We start from the raw sequence: 22380 nt of genomic DNA, 5'->3' as shown, positions 1-22380 counted from the left end.
CTGTTGTCTGTTTCTTTCTGTTTGGTGGTGTGAAAATCTGAGGATTCTTAAAAAGTTGTTAAATCCATCCAAGACCCAACTTATGAAATAGACAAAGATTCAATCTTGCTATTTCAATTAAACCCACTTCTTACTTATTTCTGAAAAGCAATGCCACATGCCGATTTTCCCTCGGGGTAATTCCAGTAAAATATCTACTCAAAGGAAGGATTCCCAGGTTTGTCAAACTTAGGAAGCATTGAAAGAAGTGATTTAATCAACATTATTATATAACAAGACACATTGTATCCTGTTCTCACTATGCATAGATTTTATTTTTGGATTCTTCCTGCACCATATATATATTTTACTGGAATACTGATGACAATAATATCATTTAAATCCGGTGTGGAAGTTCATGTTGTAATGTTATGGTGCAAACATAAACAAGAGGCCCAAAGGGCCCTAACGGTCACCTGAGATTTGAAATATTTCGGCCAACTAAATTGACCCTTTTTGGCCCCACCCATCAGTCCTAATGGGGTCAGTCTATGAAGAGTATTTGATTCTAACATATAGTAGATAAGATTTTTGAAATTTCAGTCAATTTGACCCTTTTTGGCCCCGCCCACCAGCCCCTGGGAGTCAACCAGGGCCAACATGTACATAACATCAAACTGTAATCCCATGCTGATAATTTGAACCAAGTTAGAATGAATTCCAATACCAATTCAACAAATAATAGTCAAAAATGTGATTTCCCTATATAAACTATAGTAAAGTTTACCCCCTCCCCAGGGGCAAACGTGAGACCCCAGGGTCATGAAATTCACACTTTTGGTAAAGCACCTTTAGACCCTTCCATCTATGAAGAGTATTTGATTCTACCATATATCTGAGAGTAGGGAAGAAGATTTTTGAAATTTTAGTCAATTTGACCCTTTTTGGCCCCGCCCACAAGCCCCTGGGAGTCAACTAGGGCCAACATGTACATACCATCAAAGTGTCATCCCATGCTGATAATTTGATACAAGTTAGAATGAATTCCAATACAAATCCAACAAATAATAGTCAAAAATGTGATTTTCCTATATAAACTATAGTAAAGTTTACCCCCTACCCAGGGGCAAACGTGAGACCCCAGGGTCATGAAATTGATTAATTCACACTTTTGGTAAAGCACCTGAAGAGCCTTCCATCTATGAAGAGTATTTGATTCTAACATATCTGAGAGTAGAGAAGAAGATTTTTGAAATTTTAGTCAATTTGACCCTTTTTGGCCCCGCCCACAAGCCCCTGGGAGTCAACTAGGGCCAACATGTACATACCATCAAAGTGTCATCCCATGCTGATAATTTGATACAAGTTAGAATGAATTCCAATACAAATCCAACAAATAATAGTCAAAAATGTGATTTTCCTATATAAACTATAGTAAAGTTTACCCCCTACCCAGGGGCAAACGTGAGACCCCAGGGTCATGAAATTCACACTTTTGGTAAAGCACCTGAAGAGCCTTCCATCTATGAAGAGTATTTGATTCTACAAATATCTGAGAGTAGAGAAGAAGATTTTTGAAATTTTAGTCAATTTGACCCTTTTTGGCCCCGCCCACCAGCCCCTGGGGGTCAACTAGGGCCAACATGTACATAACATCAAACTGTAATCCCATGCTGATAATTTGAACCAAGTTAGAATGAATTCCAATACAAATCCAACAAATAATAGTCAAAAATGTGATTTCCCTATATAAACTATAGTAAAGTTTACCCCCTCCCCAGGGGCAAACGTGAGACCCCAGGGTCATGAAATTCACAATTTTGGTAAAGCACCTTAAGACCCTTCCATCTATGAAGAGTATTTGATTCTACAATATCTGAGAGTAGAGAAGAAGATTTTTGAAATTTTCAGTCAATTTGACCCTTTTTGGCCCCACCCACCAGCCCCTGGGGGTCAATTAGGGCCAACATGTACATACCATCAAACTGTCATCCCATGCTGATAATTTGATACAAGTTAGAATGAATTCCAATACAAATCCAACAAATAATAGTCAAAAATGTGATTTCCCTATATAAACTATAGTAAAGTTTACCCCCTCCCCAGGGGCAAACGTGAGACCCCAGGGTCATGCAATTCACAATTTTGGTAAAGCACCTTAAGACCCTTCCATCTATGAAGAGTATTTGATTCCACCATATCTGAGAGTAGAGAAGATTTTTGAAGTTTTAGTCAATTTGACCCTTTTTGGCCCCACCCCTCAGGCCCCTCGGGGGTGGGGACCATATAATTCACAATTTTGGTTGACCTTCAGCCATAGAAACTTTCTGCCAAATTTCATTGAATTTTGTTTAGTGGTTTTGGAGAAGTCGAAAATGTAAAAAGTTTACGGATGCACGACGGACGACGGACGACGACGGACAAAAGGCGATTAGAATAGGTCACTTGAGACTTCGTCTCAGGTGACCTAAAAATTTGTTGAGGGTTCATGAAATTTGTACACAAGCTTTTTTATTTCATTTCAAGTGGTAAAGTATGACCTGACCTTTGACCTTGACAATGGATACAGAGATCTAATCAGGTATGTTGACAGTGTGATGTTATTGTATGAATAAGAACTACACCTATTCAGGGGGTCAAGAGATATTTTGTACACCGGCCAGCCTATCACATAAGTACAAAGTAGTACATGTATTCGTAACCCCTTTTACCAAGTGGGAGTATAATGAAGTAACATATTGCAACAGTGTGGGCATTTTATAATTTGTTTATATTGATATCGACAATTCTTGATAATCATTATCATTACAAACTCATAAGAGTGTATCTTGTATATCCAGAGTCACAAATATACACTGTTTATAAACAAAGAGGAGGAGGAAAATTGCTTGATATTATTTATTCACAGTTGGCACATCATACAAGAGCTCATCAGACACACGGCTGTTCAGTACTACAGCCATCAATCAAGCCAACCATAGTAAAATCACTTATCATCATCATAGAAACAATAAAATGTCCTTACATACACATACTTCTCTACCTGAGCAAAACTACTATCAATGACCATTTTGATACTTTCTTTTAATTACTCGACAGTTAGCTCCTTTATTTGAACAAAACATTAAAAATTTCATGTTAATAAAAAGTTATTTTTTTCTGTTAAAGATATTAAGAAAAATTGGTGTATAAAAAGCTGCAAGTTCAAAATCTTTGGAAGAATTTCATGCAAATTCCATCCTTAATAGTTGAAAATGTGTAACAAAAAAGACTGCATACTTGCGGACCATGTGGTATATAAATGGAAACATTGCAGCATTCTAGTTCTCCGAGGTTAACATTGATGTATTATATGATATGTTGACCTGGACACAAGTCCACGACAATGACCACATGCTAATAAGGCACAGGACAAAAAAATGATCACCATGGACAAAGTCCACGACACGCACATAAAGGCACAAGGGAAAAGGTTTATCTTCATCTTACAAATAATCATATCTGAAGCAAAGAAACAAATATGAGACATCTAATGATCACATACATCAACACAAAGGATGTATACAGTTACTGCTGCATCCCATCGAAACAAAAACAAAAAGATTATGATACTCTAGCCATATACAGATACATCCCCGTCACAAGGACATATTCTACATCACAACATCACATCTACATTATTGTGGTACAAATGATCACATCCACAGTAAATAACACAGACAATTTAATAAACAGTAAACTTTCAACACTGACTTAAGTGACAGGACTGCAGATATGATGATTTCAGATTTACCAATTTATCAAAATATGATTTTACAAAATATCTATCCCCAGCCTAAAAGTAGAACTTTTACTGAAGAGTTCCTTTTTAATTTTTCATTATTTTAACATTTTCATTATTCATTATATACTTGAAACTGCTACCGTCCCTTCCATCATCTCAAAATAAAATGTACATACCCCTGTGTCATACCTTTCAGATTTAAGCTATGTATAACAACAGCCCTTATCATAGGAACACTATGTTGTTACTTCAATACAAAAAATAAAACAGAAAACCACAGGCAGCATAACTCATAAGAATATCAACAAAATAGAATCCTGTGGAAGTATGTCCCAAAATAAATGTTCAAAAACATAGTTTTCTACTATGAGCAAATCACTTTTAAATCGTAAAATATTTTTCTTTTCTTCAAAACTTTGGGAGATCAAAAATGATTACAGGAGTCCCATAGCATCAATTTCCAGCTAATTACCACAAAAATTTCCTATTTATAAATATCATTTCTCATATAATCTATATTTATGTCATAGTAAAAGTAATTACACTTAATGATAAGTTTCACCTTAGATTTTAATTAGAAATTAATAATAACAATAGGTTGAGAGTATGCAGTATTTTTCCTAAACACTTTCCCCCGCACTGATAATGGAGGCCCCCATTCCAGCAACCCCTCTTCAACTTCTGTACCAGTCCACTAAATAAGGACGAAATGACAAATATTTTAGCAATTTTTAAATTTGGTCTGATTTTTGTTGCCTTTGGTGTTAAAAGCAATGCACATATTTCACTAAAGATACATTTAATAGTATCTATTACAGATACTTTGAGTGGTTATTCATCAGTATATCTGTAAACACATTCACTTAAATTTCAGCGTGCTGAACTATGTTACACATTACCAAACATGGAAATTACTTTCCCTACTACAAACTACACTACAGACATTTCAATGTAAAACATATATTTCATACAAAATCAAATAATCGTTCAACACTTACAAAATATGAAAAAAATTATAAATAAATGATGCATAAAAAATATGAGAGGAATTATGGAAGTAATGACTGTAACCAAAAGTGGACAACAGACAGGGTCACTCGCTGGTTCGACAAGAAAACCATCAGATTCAAATTCTGATTCCATGTCTACGATATAGTCAATATTGATACACGTATATTAGTCATAAGTAGTTCTTAAAATTTTCACATCTAATACAATTCTGGAAGAAAGTTAATAAAATGTTCACATCTAATACAATTCTGGAAGAAAGTTAATAAGTATACATTAACATGACAATTAGAAGAAAATTCTAGTACATTTAGTCTTAATTTGATTAAGTACCTTGCTACATAAAACTAAGTCATGATCACACACTAGCGTTACTCCAATTACCAGCAAGTGCCCTGAACTGCCAGCTAGGAACAAAAGGTTGAAATGAATCACAGAAATAAATAATAATAAATAAATCTATATATGCTAACGATGATTATTTATCAAAGCAAAAACAAAACAATATAAATAGAGATACAGAAAATGAAACATTTTTTGAAAAATTCTTCAAAGGGATATGTTATTTTTTTTCTCAGATCAGCAAACATACAAATCTCTCACAAATAGAAAATAGTCCACAACCTTGATTTCTCTACAGGTAGTATCATCAAAACTAAATACAAAAACAAAGTACAATATATATATATACACAACAAAAACATAACTTCTCATATATCATCAATATCATTCCACATCATAACTTGCCCATAATTAAATAGCAATAGTAGATTCATTAAGAACTTGTACATGTATATGCTTAAAATGTCAAAATGACAGACCTTATGGAAACATTAAGGACTTTATAAATATGCCATCATGGCCACAAAGAGCAATCAAGTGTAGCACATGAAGATGGTGACATAGCATACAGTTTCATCAACATAGTATTTTACAATCTAGAACTGTACCATACTGTCTGTAAGGTATAGCCCGGCACTGTACCGTACTGTCTGTAAGGTATAGCCCGGCACTGTACCGTACTGTCTGTAAGGTATAGCCCGGCACTGTACCATACTGTCTGTAAGGTATAGCCCGGCACTGTACCGTACTGTCTGTAAGGTATAGCCCGGCACTGTACCGTACTGTCTGTAAGGTATAGCCTGGCACTGTACCATGACATCTGTTGTTATACAATCCTGGATATTGTAGTGTGGTGCCCATCAACATAAATACTTCATACCTCTATAGCATCCCTTCATAGTGTACACAACATAAGTATACAGTTTAACAGTGACACAAACCAATGAAATTAAACATGTCAAATACTACTGAAGTCCAATGGCGTTGCATGCCAGTGAAATCCTATATCACAAACTATTTATATATAACATTTCACTCGAGTTCAATGGTGTCACATTTCACTCTAGTTCAATGGTGTCACATTCCACTGAGTTCAATGGTGTCACATTTCACTGAGTTCAATGGTGTCACCTGTCACTTAAGTTTAATGGTGTCACATATCACTTAAGTTCAATGGTGTCACATGTACATGTCACTTAAGTTTAATGGTGTCACATACCAGTGAAATTTACTTGTGTGTATATACACTAGTATGACAAAGCATTTAAAATATAACACTATTCCATATCACTGCAGTCCAAAGCCATACTCCACTTAGTCCAATGATGCTACCACATTCCAATGGTGTCATATGCCATCACATTCCAATGGTGTCATATGCCATCACATTCCAATGGTGTCATATGCCATCACATTCCAATGGTGTCACATGCCACCACATTCCAATGGTGTCATATGCCATCACATTCCAATGGTGTCATATGCCACCACATTCCAATGTTGTCACATGCCACCACATTCCAATGTCAATGTTGTCACATGCCACCACATTCAATGGTGCAGCATGCCACCACATTCCAATGGTGTCACATAGCACTGAAATCCAATGTCATATGCCACTGAATATCAATGGTGTCAAATGCCACCACATTCCAATGGTGTCACATAGCACTGAAATCCAATGTCATATGCCACTGAATATCAATGGTGTCACATGCCACCAGTCAAATGGTGTCACTTGCCACTGAAATCCAATGTCACTTGACTGAAGTATAATAGGGGTATCACAAAACAATGAAACATGGTGATGAGGCAGCATGAACAGGGTGTAACAAATGTCAACAACATGCATAAATAAGAAACAAAATTAAAGAGGATGCCAAGATCAATGGCCAGTTGGCAAGTCAGTTTGTCATGTTGACCAACTATAGTTTCACAATAACAAGTGAATGTGGAAACAAATGGGTGAAAAATTAGTTAGAAGATTTTATCTTGAAATGTTATTCATACAAAACACAACCATCAACATTTAAAACACATCCAGTAATAGAGTAGAATTTAACTTGTCAGATTTGGTGAAACATAAGCTGTCTATACAGATGACATTGCTCATTGGACACCCAAACATGTACTCAGTCTGGTGGACAACTGATCATGACATACACCAGTCTTGTACTGACAGGACAAGCCATCATGGTGACTTGTCACATGATAAATGGTTATAACCATAGTCTTGTATCATGCAGACTAGTCACATGACCACTTACCATAGTCTTGTATCATGCAGACTAGTCACATGACCACTAACCATAGTCTTGTATCATGCAGACTAGTCACATGACCACTGACATATCAACGCGTCTTGTATCGTGTTGAAGGACTATACAAACAAAACACACTTTCTGTGCAGTATAACAGATGACAAACAAGAAGCAAGGAGCTACACATCCAACTAAAACAAACTGAGTGGTTTGATGGAACGGGGAGTTGGGTGATAAATTCAACAGCCAGTTCAGAAAAGGATATATATAATATTATGTCTGTTGTGAAAGTTTCAATTCAGGCTGCCTGCCACTTAGACATTAGTGATGAGTAACTATGGCCAATTTTCAATTAACAAAATTCTGTTGAAAGCTTTCAAGAGGATTATCTGTCAGAAACAGTTTATTTGTCGGGGGTTGGAGGAGGAGTTAACAATGGATGTCGGAGAAGACCTTCAGCAAGCTCAATGCCAGTAGATTCTGGAGATCGGAGAAGTGTCATGTGAGCCGCCATAGACTTGGTGGGGATCATCAATCGTTGAACCTTGTTGCCATGCTTGACGAGGTAGGTTGGGCTGCTGTATGGGCGTCTGGGTATGGTTGACAGCGACTTCTTGGTATAAGGTGCCACAGACGCAGCGGTTGTGGATTTGCTAAGAGGGGGAGCAACAGTGGGGACCGGGGGGTGTACTGGTATCGTCGTCATGGCAACAGTTGGCGGCAGTGGCTGTTCGCTGTGGTCAGAGACATATGGGTTGTTGACCAGGGACGTATCCTGCACCATCCCACTGCCCTGAAACATGGTGCTCAAGCTTAAACACAAACAGGCTGCCACACACATGCAGTTGGCTTACTTGATTATTAATAAAGTGTACATCTATATTCCTTACACGTATCACGGCAACCAATTAAAAAATACAGAGAAATACTTAACATCAGAATTATTTCATTGGATCTAGTATGCATTACAGTTCATTATTTTTGGTTCAAAGCATGAAAAGATTTACAAACATTTGACTACATTGTCTGTCTTTGAAAGCTATCAAAGTATCAAGTTCTCTGTCCAAAGACATCTGCCCAAATATTCAATGATGCACATGTTTGCCGCACACGCACAGCTACAAAGATAACTTCTATGGATGCAATGTGCACACTGCCACACCTGTTTACAGGTATAATGTACAGGTACACACTTGTATACAGCCGTCCCTTGCCACGTCCATGACCAGTCTTTGAGTATTAAAGGTATTATTCTGCAATTGGGATATTAAACGGTGGTCTTTAATTGGATGATGTCATTTACAATTTCTGTGTGCTCCTTGCTTCTTTAACAGGACATTGTGTGATGAAAAGAGAAATGAGGTGATGAGATAATGTCATTCCCATGCAAATAATGAAACGGTTGGTTATGCGTGAAAGCATCAACAGAGAAATGTATGCATGCCCAGAACAGAGTTAGTACAAAATAATGCTATAGCAGTGTCCTGGCAACCATGCATGGGATTTACTGGTGAAATATCAACTATCAATATTCAAAATTGATATTTTCGACAAAAACATGAATACATCTATGCAATAAATAAATGTATACAAATAGCAATATGCCAATATATATCTAATAAAAGCACTCATAACAATCTTACACTACTAACTACTTAATGGAGACAATTAATCTATAAACTGCTCCAAACATGATCATTAAAATACAGCTATCTAAGAAAAGATTATAAAATATGACGAGTCTATGCGATCATGGAATGCATATTAAGGTTGATTGTGTGCACACGATGCTGGAAATGACGTCCATGCCTGTGTCCTGTAGCGATGCCAGCTAACAATGTAAGTCCATTGGTCACTTGAGCAGGGTGTAGGTCATGGAGGTGGCAGGGTAGGTATACATGAAGTTGTGATTGGGGTCCTCCACCTACAGACAAACATACACAAGACACAACAGTCAGTAACTCCTACTATACCAAACCATACCTAGCCACTCACCTCACTACACAAACCAACAACTTAAGTTACCTCCCCTTATCCACTTTCTGACAGTATAAGTCTGTATGTTATCAAAATAAGATGCCCCGAACTTTGACTCAATCTCCATTTTACACAAGCTTTTCAACTTTCTGGAAGTCAAATTCCTGACAGAGAATGAAAATTCACAAATTCTACAAGAAAGACATGCAGCCCCACAACAGTTTCCCGATCTCGGCAAACAGCAAAAGTAGTTATAATGGATTCCTCTTCAGTAACACCCACAAACTTTCCTTATTTAACAGTCACCAAGTTTCATTATGCTCCCCTTCCTGAAATATGCTCCATTTTCTCCCTCTTTCTAACAATCACAACCCTGTCTGGAATACACTCCATCTTCCTATCACACAATTAGTCATTTAAAACAATTTCCTGGCTCACACATTCATAAACCAATTTACATCAAGTGACCTTCAACAGTTCTCTTTTTATACCAGGCAGTACAAGCACAAGCAAAATTACCCATTTTAACAAGTACCAGCGTAAATCTGTCCAAGCAAACATACATCATACCCTCAAAATTCCATTGAAACATGTCGTACAGATGCTAGAATTACAAAGAATATTGGTAGCAGCGATACCTTTGGGGCAATATTTGATCACTTTGTTTAATCCACTATCAGGATTACATCAGGAACAGCTTCAGTGACTTTCTAGGACTTCTGATAATACAAGGATTATGTATTTAAATATCAAAATTAGGCCTTACAGATGTTTTATTTTAATTATCATCAGAGCAATAGTATTGGAAACCGACATACAGACAGAGTAATGAAATTCCAAAACAGCTTACTATTACAGTTTTGTAATGTTTTGTATGATATTTGGGTAAATGAAAATTTTGGGAAAATGTAAACTTAACATGCCTTGTCACAAAGCTGAACAAAATCACCATAACAAACAGTATCTTTATTTTAACATCAAAGACATATAATTTCAAGGATTTTCAAGGTATTTATGGCACATTTTCCAAGATTTTAAAGGCAATGAATTTCACAAATTTTCTAAGCAAGGGCTGAAATTCTAGGATTTTTTTTTTTATATAGGAATCTGAGCTTGATCAGTATAAGATTATTTCACAATAATCATTTATATATATACTGTACTGAACATTACTTTGAGTGATGGCACCAGTTTACCCCAGAGTTATAGACTGCTCTACCTGTCAGTACAGCGGGGGAGTAACATTCCCCCATTACCCCCATACAGCAAATTGACCACATTGTAAAGCATTCAGTTGTGATCTGCTGAAGCCATCAGGAAGATGCTGGGGCTCACAGCTAGATAGTGTTACATCCTCACAGCTACCTACAGCCTACACACTGAATCCTATTACACCACAAGTAATTGTCTTATCACTGGTGGTGGAGCTGCCCAGACTGGGGGTAGTGGCTACCTCCTGTACAGCACCTAGTAACCCCCTGGGGTAGTACCAAACTGGCTCCCCTGGGGTAGTACCAAACTGGCTCCCCTGGGGTAGTACCAAACTGGCTTCCCCTGGGGTAGTACCAAACTGGCTCCCCTGGGGTAGTACCAAACTGGCTCCCCTGGGGTAGTACCAAACTGGCTTCCCTGGGGTAGTACCAAACTGGCTTCATCGTAGCTTACCTTATATCTTTTCTATAATCTTTAGATGATAACTTTCACAACATATTTATTACATTAAATTAGTGCCTGAAATCCACCTATCCTTCATATTTTTGTTCAAAATGTCTTCGACCAAAATCTATCAATATTGATATTTCACACCAGAACAATTAATGTTTACAGACCCTATAATGCGAGACATGCCATACATCATGCTTTTTTCCTCTACACTGTAAACAGTTTAAACATTCCTCTTCAAGTTTGTTGTTTTCAAGTACATTTTTTTCATTCTTGCTACATGCAATGAACGAAGCTTCAATGATTTTTTTTTTAAACTACCGGTAGATCTTATCGTCATAGATCATATCATCAGTCCCACGCATTCTATAGATATGTATACCCATTAAATGGACTACAGGACACAAAATATCTACCATCAACCAACTGTGCCATCAAATACTAATACATAGTCTTCTACCATGATTTTCTCTGAGCTTACTCACTAACTTACTGTCTGGTACTTCCATGCATAGTCACGTTGCAAATGATTTATAGAGCCGTCATCAGCACAATACAGAATAGACAATAGGTCAAAAACCATCATCTACAAAAATTTGCCCTGTTTGCCAAACAGACGTTAACAAGCAACACAATTCTGGGAAACTACCAGATATATGAACGGCAAAACTCGGGGATTCTGACAGTCTGGTTGTCATTTTTGTGTGGAAAAAAAACAACATAATTATTTCAGAAAAGCAAGAGGATTTGCATCTACGCAGAACCAAGTCACCAGTACAGCAGTGTAATTAGCTAACCATGATGGACACAGGAGGATATACACCTCTATCCCTACCTACACAAGAGGCCCAATGAGCCTGTTACACTACCCTGTTCTGCAGCTTGTCAAATGAAATCACCAAATTAATACATTTCTCAACAGTAGCCGTACATGTCAAATATAAAAACAAAATTTGTATAAATAGTTTGTGTCCTTGATACCCTGAAATACAAACTCACTCCAGTTATTTCAACCCCAAATGTGGAGTGATGTTACCAAATTAGTAGGTAAACTCCTAGATCAAAATCTAACATACATGCCGGGTATCGCTACCAGCTAAAAATAGTAACAGTGACCTTGACTCTAAAACCATGAAATTTGAACTTCGTATTGAAGTTGCATACCAACTTTTACCAACATACCTTGAAGCATGGCTGAGAAAAGTGCTGAAAACTGAGTGGATGGACTGACGGACGAATTGGGAGGAAACCTAAAAGCCCCTCCCCCCGGTGTTTCACTGGTAGGAGACTTTTAAATGACGTCACTAGAAGGATGGCATGGGGTCAGGATGTGATGCTACCTAAAGGATTTGACTGGACACAACAGTTGTATAGCCAATAAAACAAGAGATCCCAGAGGGATCTTGGCGCCCACCATTGAATGATCTTTATAGGTTCTATGTTAGATTGATCTTCTCTCTATTTTTCCCTTCCTCTTACTAATCTGTGTAAATTGAGAAACATCCCTCCAGTACTTCTCATACAAGGGGAACCTATATATGAAATTTGAGACTTAGCAATAGTGGCTGTCTGTTGGCCATGTTACTTTCAGATTGGTCCCAAAATGCAATATGAGGGGCCAAGGGGAACCTACATATGAAATTTGAGAAAGATCCCTTCAGTACCTGCTGAGAAATAGCGATAACAAACTTCAATTGTCAAAATCCAACATGGCTGCCTTCCAGCCATGTTGTTTTCCATTAGTCTCAAAATGCAATATGCATAACTAGGCACCAAGGGGAACCTACATATGAAATCTGAGAAAGATCCCTTCAGTACTTTCTGAGAAATAGCAATAACAAACTTCAATTGTCAAAATCCAATATGGCTGCCTGTCGGCCATGTTGTTTTCTGATTCGTCTCAAAATGCAAAATGCATAACTACTGACCAAGGGCAACCTACACATGAAATTATAGAAAGATCCCTTCAGTACCTTCTAAGAAATAGCGATAACAAACTTCAATTGTCAAAATCCAAGATGGCTGCCTGTCGGCCATGCTGTTTTCCGATTGGTCTCAAAATGCAATATGCATAACTAGGCACCAAGGGGAACCTACACATGAAATTTGTGAAAGATCCCTTCAATACTTTCTGAGAAATAGCGATAACAAACTTCAATTGTCAAAATCCAAGATGGCTGCCTGTCGGTCATGTTGTTTTCCGATTCGTCTCAAAATGCAATATGCATTTACTAGGCAACAAGGGAAACCTACATGTGCAATTTGTGAAAAATTCCTTCAGAACTTTTTGAGAAATAGCGATAACAAACTTCAATTGTCAAAATCCAAGATGGCTGCCTGTCGGCCGTGTTGTTTTCCGATTGGTCTCAAAATGCAATATGCATAACTAGGCACCAAGGGAAACCTACACTTGAAATTATAGAAAGATCCCTTCAGTACTTGCTGTGAAATAGCGATAACAAGAATTGTTTACGGACGGACGGAGGGACGGACAGAGGGACCACGGACGCAGGGCGATTTGAATAGCCCACCATCTGATGATGGTGGGCTAAAAAAAGAAGAAATAATCAAACTGATGGACAATCACTAGTGTTGGGAATCGGATGTGATTTCCTAATCGATTAATCGGCATAATCGGAGAGCCCCTTTCGATCGATTATCGATTATAATCGGATAGTATGTAAATCAGAGTTATTTATTAAATGTATTATGAATATTTGAAAAAATGTATTGTGAATTCATGATTAAAAGTTTAAAACAATATTAACAAGTTTCCAATGAACATACCAGATTAATAGAAATAGAAGAAGTCATACGAGATGTTGTTGTTATTATTTCCCATCCACAATCTGTATAATACTCATATTAATTGGTACAGAAATCCAGTATTTGAAACATGTCAACGTAATCCAAAACTAAAGCCATTGTTCACAGTTGTAACGTAACAGACCAGTCAGTATGTAACTTTTGGTTTCGTTTACTTTAGCATGAATATCACTGGCAAACGTTGAAATTCAAATTGAAACTGAAACAAGTCACTTGATACGCCATCATACGGGAGAAAAAAAATACGTCAACTTATCTTTATTAACATATCAGCGAAGGCGACAAACTGCCGCCTTCATATCGAGGCCCTTTTTTACTTTTCCAAATCCAAAATATTTCCATACTAAAGGTACTCGCGCCTGGGTGGTGGAATAATTCCGCCTCATGTGTCACCGTCTCAAGTGCCTCCATTTTGTTCAAGCGTATGAGTTAAACAGACGCTTTATAACTGTATATGAGTGCGTGAAGCGTTTTCGTGACCGGAACAGTGACTAACAAAGAAACCAACACAGGGCACTTATTCCGGAAACGCCGCATTTTTTACCGGAGATATTTTCAATGGAAATTTCACTAATCGATTATTGAATTTAACAATCGATTATCGCTGTATTTTGGTAATTTCGATTAATTTTCGATTATAATCGATAATCGGCCCACCACTAACAATCACATCCGCTGTACAATCCTTAGTCTAGTTCCAGCAGAACAATCTTATAATGCACCATGCAGGACTGCACCCAGAGCGTTGTGAATGAGAACATAACAGATTCTAATAAAATTTCATCCAAATAGAATTGGCCCTTTCAATTTCTCAGCTATTTTTAAATGAAAATTGCCATCAATTTCTAATTGTTTTGAAAAACATTTTGGTTATCATCTCGGAAATGACGAACAAATCGGAAGTATTCTTCTTTCACTTTAAGTATCGAATATAAAAACAATTGGAGATTTCACTTATCAATTTCCATACGATTTAAGCTTTTTTTGATTGTCTAGTATGTTGTTAGGTGTTTTTTGGGAAGAATTATTTCTGGTCCCATCCTGAACTCATCGGGATTTATCATTGAAATAAGCAACATTTGATTCGCCCGAGAGTTCCGAATGAATTTGTTATAGTGAAATTTGGCGATGACGGCTGAAGGTTGCTGTTTCACATCACCTAATAACAAATACCTTATAAATGATTATTAGGTGGATTAATTTTGATGAATCAAACTCCATTTACTTTGAATATGAAAGTTTTTTTTTGTTTGATGTAGTATTAAGTACAGGATCAATTGATCATTAATTCTGGAGACATAATAGTTGTTCAGTACTACTGTAGAGGAACCACAAAATGTGTTAACAGACACGTATGCCGTGCTAGAATTCACCCGACACCAAGTTATGTGTACTCTGTCATTATTTGCAGTATATGTACACCACAGCAGGGAAAATGTGGACAGTCTGCTGTCAACTGCACATGCACAGGTCGAGAAACTGGCGACAAGGAACCCATGTTGAATACTCTGAAGTGTAATGTCAAGGTAATAGGCACCACTTCTGGCTTACCTAATAATCAAAAGAGGCCCAGAAGGCCTGTATAGCTCATATAGATATGGCAGTGAATATGGGATAGATAAGTCTACATTTCTTCAGAAGGATTTTGAAGAATTATCAAATTTTACCAATATTAAATAAATTTTGAAAAAAAAATCTAAATAGCTGAGAAAGACCCAATTACTAGACATTGTGATATACTAGTTGAAAGTTTTCACACAATAAAAACCATGCATAAAAAGTCATCATTAAAGTAACTTTCACCAACAAGAATTTCGATCAAACCTTGTGTAAACGGAGACAAATAATTCAGCATCAAACTAACATGTCTCTCATGACATTGCTTTAAAAGCTCATTTTTCCAGACATGCACCACAAAGAATACTATTTTCACATCTTTACCACATGCATGATAGTTTTCATAATGGAGCAAAAAATCCTGCAGCCATGCAATCCAAAATGCAAGAAAGTCAAATGATCTCCCGACGTATGCATGCATAACCCAACACAATTGTGAATCATTTCAATAAACATTGCCCGTGTTTGAAGATCTACAGATCCAAACCTTGACATAACCTAATCAGGAGTTATCCAGGACTACGACATCCATGACACCAAGGACAAGATCTTTGACACATTAATTTCAATGCATACGAATGTTGTGTACAACTTGTCATTATACCATTTAAATATTCCATTCACATTAAGATACTGTAGATTGATATACACAATCACGACATGATGCCAGGAAGATTTATACCAGGGTATAAATAATGTAAATAAACAAATCTTTACAAAAGTACTTCATATATACACACAGAAATGGAGTCAAATAAATTAAAAACAAAACAAATACATAACAATTTAAAATATATAATTTTCCCCACAAAAACGAGTTAACAAAACAGATGACATATGGCTACACAAAGCTAAGGCCAAATCAAAATATATCTCATGATCAATGATTCACATCACCAAACCCATCTTACATGAGCGTTCCCACATCACCAAACCCATCTTACATGAGCGTTCCCACATCACCAAAACCCATCCTACATTAGCATTCCCATATCATCAAACCCAACCTACATTAGCAATCCCATATCATTAAACCCACCCTCCATGAGCATTCCTTCATTCCCACATCATCAAACCCACCTTATGTGAGTATTCCCACATTCCCACACACATCACAAAACCCACCCTAAATGAGCATTCCCACATCACCAAACCTACATGAACATTCCCACATCACCAAACCTACATGAACATTCCCACATCACCAAACCTACATTAGCATTCCCAAATTACCAAACCCACCCTAAATGAGCATTCCCACATCACCAAACCTACATGAGCATTCCCACATTCCCAAACCTACACGAGCATTCCCACATCACCAAACCCTTCCTACACGAGCATTCCCACATCACCAAACCCTTCCTACACGAGCATTCCCACATCACCAAACCCTTCCTACACGAGCATTCCCACATCACCAAACCCTTCCTACATTAGCATTCCCACATCACCAAACCCTTCCTTCACGAGCATTCCCACATTCCCAAACCTACATGAGCATTCTCACACAACCAAACCCTTCCTTCACGAGCATTCCCACATCACCAAACCTACATGAGCATTCCCACATCACCAAACCCTTCCTACATTAGCATTCCCACATCACCAAACCCTTCCTACATTAGCATTCCCACATCACCAAACCCTTCCTTCACGAGCATTCCAACCCTTCCTTCACGAGCATTCCGACATTCCCACATCACCAAACCTACATGAGCATTCCCACATTCCCACATCACCAAACCTACATTAGCATTCCCACATCACCAAACCCTTCCTACATTAGCAATCCCACATCACCAAACCCTTCCTACATTAGCAATCCCACATCACCAAACCCTTCCTACACGAGCATTCCCACATCACCAAACCCTTCCTTCACGAGCATTCCCACATCACCAAACCCTTCCTACATTAGCATTCCCACATCACCAAACCCTTCCTACATTAGCAATCCCACATCACCAAACCCTTCCTACATTAGCAATCCCACATCACCAAACCCTTCCTACACGAGCATTCCCACATCACCAAACCCTTCCTTCACAAGCATTCCCACATCACCAAACCCTTCCTACATTAGCAATCCCACATCACCAAACCCTTCCTACATTAGCATTCCCACATCACCAAACCCTTCCTACATTAGCATTCCCACATCACCACACCCTTCCTTCACGAGCATTCCCACATCACCAAACCCTTCCTTCACGAGCATTCCCACATTACCACATCACCAAACCCTTCCTTCACGAGCATTCCCACATTCCCACATCACCAAACCCTTCCTACATTAGCATTCCCACATCACCAAACCTACATTAGCATTCCCACATCACCAAACCCTTCCTTCACGAGCATTCCCACATTCCCATATCACCAAACCTACATGAGCATTCTCACACAACCAAACCCTTCCTTCACGAGCATTCCCACATCACCAAACCTACATGAGCATTCCCACATCACCAAACCCTTCCTACATTAGCATTCCCACATCACCAAACCCTTCCTACATTAGCATTCCCACATCACCAAACCCTTCCTTCACGAGCATTCCGACATTCCCACATCACCAAACCTACATGAGCATTCCCACATTCCCACATCACCAAACCTACATTAGCATTCCCACATCACCAAACCCTTCCTACATTAGCAATCCCACATCACCAAACCCTTCCTACATTAGCAATCCCACATCACCAAACCCTTCCTACACGAGCATTCCCACATCACCAAACCCTTCCTTCACGAGCATTCCCACATTACCACATCACCAAACCCTTCCTTCACGAGCATTCCCACATTCCCACATCACCAAACCCTTCCTACATTAGCATTCCCACATCACCAAACCCTTCCTTCACGAGCATTCCCACATTCCCATATCACCAAACCTACATGAGCATTCTCACACAACCAAACCCTTCCTTCACGAGCATTCCCACATCACCAAACCTACATGAGCATTCCCACATCACCAAACCCTTCCTACATTAGCATTCCCACATCACCAAACCCTTCCTACATTAGCATTCCCACATCACCAAACCCTTCCTTCACGAGCATTCCGACATTCCCACATCACCAAACCTACATGAGCATTCCCACATTCCCACATCACCAAACCTACATTAGCATTCCCACATCACCAAACCCTTCCTACATTAGCATTCCCACATCACCAAACCCTTCCTACATTAGCAATCCCACATCACCAAACCCTTCCTACACGAGCATTCCCACATCACCAAACCCTTCCTTCACGAGCATTCCCACATCACCAAACCCTTCCTACATTAGCATTCCCACATCACCAAACCCTTCCTACATTAGCAATCCCACATCACCAAACCCTTCCTACATTAGCAATCCCACATCACCAAACCCTTCCTACACGAGCATTCCCACATCACCAAACCCTTCCTTCACGAGCATTCCCACATCACCAAACCCTTCCTACATTAGCAATCCCACATCACCAAACCCTTCCTACATTAGCATTCCCACATCACCAAACCCTTCCTACATTAGCATTCCCACATCACCACACCCTTCCTTCACGAGCATTCCCACATCACCACACCCTTCCTTCACGAGCATTCCCACATTACCACATCACCAAACCCTTCCTTCACGAGCATTCCCACATTCCCACATCACCAAACCCTTCCTACATTGGCATTCCCACATCACCAAACCCTTCCTTCACAAGCATTCCCACATTCCCATATCACCAAACCTACATGAGCATTCCCACATCACCAAACCCACCATACACATGCATTGCCCTACCCACCCTAAATGAGCATTTCCAGAACACTTCGCAGAAACAATTGAAAATACCACTTCAATTTAGGGTCTGTCTAGTCACAGAAACAATAAAATGTTCCACTGTCTAGCAGAACTGGCATAAAATATTCAATAAATTGAATGTTTAACTTCACAGACAATTGTTTATCAGGACTTCCTGAATCAAGTCTTATTACTGAATCAAACATCGCTAAAATCTGAAGCTGACAAATCACATTTAAGAGGAATGCAAGGTGATCTATACAGGTTAACAGATGATCAAAATTATGATTTTAATTTCTGGCCAATAAGATTCAGACATATTTCTCTGATTGTTCATTCAAGATAGAAATGCTGACAGCTAGTCTGCAAACCAAGTACTTAATTATGTTTTGGTCTGACAATGTATTCCATTTTCATATAAAGCATATATTGTACTAGTGTCTTGTGCATGGCACACTACTCAATTGCTCTGGATAGCAAGCGACAGGCCAACAGACCTGATGTTATCCAGTAAGATGCATGCCAACCAGCTACAACAATCACTCATTTCAAAATTACCCGGACTGTTCTCAAGGTTATTAACCCAACAAACGAACAATTTAACACTTTGAAGTCACAAGATATGTCATTCAGATGTAGATTAAGGGATGGTATTTTGGTACAGAATTGTGTCAAGTTATACGTTTCCAAAAAATTCAGTACTATTTAATGGCAGAATATTTTTTAATCCTGTTTCATACTTATAGAAAATATCAGCACTCTGCGACAATCATGAAATATATTTGGAATAAATTTCTACCTATCTTCCTGTGACCAGACAGACTTCGGATCTACAGAGAGTATTATATTACAGTTTATACACTATACAGTAGAGACACACCAGAAACTGAAATGTACCTTAACACCAGTCAATGACAACTTGGGTGCAAGTTTTGAGGGTACAGCAATGTCATTTAGAATGTAGAATGTAGTGTTGCATCGTTTTTCACATGATCTCTGGTGAATCGTTTGCAAAATGACAATGTAGTAATTCTCAAAACATGCACATGATGAAATAACAATTTACTTGAAATTCTCACAAAAGAACACTTAGTTCCTAAAGAAAATGAGAAGAACAAATAATGGTAACCACAAGTGGTGAAATAAGCCACATCAATATAGTAAAATGTGTACATCTGTAGACATGGACAAGATGCTAAGCTCACACCCTGTATAGGATACATGTCTTGTCATAAACACAATACTTGTGTTATGACCATATTACACAAGAAGATTATGTTCGAGATAAGCATGCTTTCCCTTCACATAATATTAACGACAACCTCAGCAAATATCCAGCCGATATTCAGAGCAGGTATTACCATGCTCTATATTTACGCCAGTGAACCCAGGATGTCGTGTAATGTTGCTTCCTGTTCTCCCCCACTGATCAGGTACCGACACTGTAACAAAGCTATAACACACTGGTAATAGAACCAGCATACCCAAGCCTTGACTGGAGTTTGTAGTGCAACAGTACTCCTGATGCGGAAGAACAGGGGAGGGTACTCTTCTTTACATTTGTTGGTAACAATGGAATGTCTATAGGAAGGGGTTTATTACCTCCAGGGGGGGACCCTCAAGCATAGTATCTGTCATGTCTCCTGGTTGATAAGCCTGTGGTGGCGGCTGGGCATACATCAGTTCTGGCGAGGCGTGCATTGCTGCGTATATGTAACTGGGACTTCCCCCTATTGTTTGACCTGGACTTTGCTGCAACAACATATCAAAGATACATCAATTTACATTTATATACAAATAACCAAGCTGTAAGCATAAATGTAAACTTTATTTCCTTTACAACAATTGCAAAACAAGATATATCAACTTTTATTAATCACGCTTGTTGGCCCGGATGGAAGACCGCGAGAAGTCTTACTGAGGGACCAAGCTGTATCCTCATAAATATTGACAAAACACTATTTTATAAAAATTTAACCTATCTGCGGCCAAAGCTGATGCCAGGGGTATAGCAATAGCTCCAATGGACTTTGTCTCAGTGAATTAGAAATGGTCCTGACCAAAACACAATATGTTACCCTGGACCCTATGTTATACTCATGTAGCTACGCCTGGAATGATTGTGGATAACACTGAACTAGTAAGTATACTACTGAGGAATTGCTCCTTGGTGGCTTGATTGGTTGTGCTTTGAACTATACAGTAAATAAGTGGTCCTGGGTTCAGTTGCAACTTTGCAAATGTTCATGCAAATATCAGCCAAAACTGGTATGTTACGCACTTTGTAGGTTTGTAAGCTCATGTAAGATGGGTTTGGTGATGTAGGAATGCTCATGTAAGATGGGTTTGGTGATGTCAATCATCGAGATATATTTTGATTTGGCCTTAGCTTTGTGTAGCCATATGTCATCTGTTTTATTAACTTGTTTTTCTGGGGAAAATTATATATTTTAAATTGTTATGTATTTTAGTACTCAGATGAAAAGTTGGGAGAATAGGGAGAGAAGTTGTCCAGACAAGGACTAATCTTTTCAACAAATAAGTATAATCAGTTAACTTTTTTTGAGGGTGAAGAGGGAACAAAACATCAATTCAGCTTCTTCAGATCTATCTGATAAGGAATAATGTGAAGCTTGCTGCAACTGTACCTGTGGGGCCCATCTCCAAGGATTAGCAGCTGTGGTCCATTGAGGGGTCGTCTGCAAAACAAATTATTTACATATAATTAGAAAGTGGCCATCTGCTAAAGCAATCAGAGATGATAGGGGCCTTGAGTAGAACATGTAAAAATGTAGAAAAATGGGAAAGGTCATCTATAAAAATTATAATTTTTATGAGATACGGTATATATACAAATATCATCATTACTACTAGAAAGACATCGCTTCTTTGATAGAGGTTTTTTACTGAAAATGTGATATCAATTATTGGAATGAGGCCAAGTGGTCTTAACAGCATACAGAATGATCAGTCTACAACAGAACACAAATAACCACAAGGCCTTCCTGGCAATGTTACTCGCATATTATACTGTTATTTTCAACAAAAGTTAGATCAAAACAAAACAGCTCATGCAGAGTAAACATTCATTTTGAAAATATCTACAGAAAATATTTGTGAAAT

At 38.2% G+C, this 22380-nt stretch overlaps 1 protein-coding gene across 1 annotated transcript in view; it reads right to left on the bottom strand.

Annotated features, from left to right (window-relative positions):
* Window positions 1-2863: 2863 nt before the first annotated feature.
* The window catches only part of LOC117343217 (protein boule-like), a 35031-nt gene continuing 15514 nt past the window's right edge, over window positions 2864-22380 (bottom strand). The window contains exons 9-11 of the mRNA XM_033905556.1: window positions 21906-21956; window positions 20860-21009; window positions 2864-8167 (exon numbers count right to left, since the gene is read on the bottom strand). Of these exons, the coding sequence (XP_033761447.1) occupies window positions 7778-8167; window positions 20860-21009; window positions 21906-21956 (591 nt within the window). The 3' untranslated portion in view covers window positions 2864-7777. The remainder of the gene's footprint in view (window positions 8168-20859; window positions 21010-21905; window positions 21957-22380) is intronic.

The sequence above is a fragment of the Pecten maximus genome, chromosome 15 (assembly GCF_902652985.1).
Source record: "Pecten maximus chromosome 15, xPecMax1.1, whole genome shotgun sequence".
Lineage (NCBI taxonomy): Eukaryota > Metazoa > Mollusca > Bivalvia > Pectinida > Pectinidae > Pecten > Pecten maximus.
The sequence above is the reverse complement of the archived record's forward strand: the minus strand, read 5'-3'. Positions and strand labels throughout refer to the sequence as shown.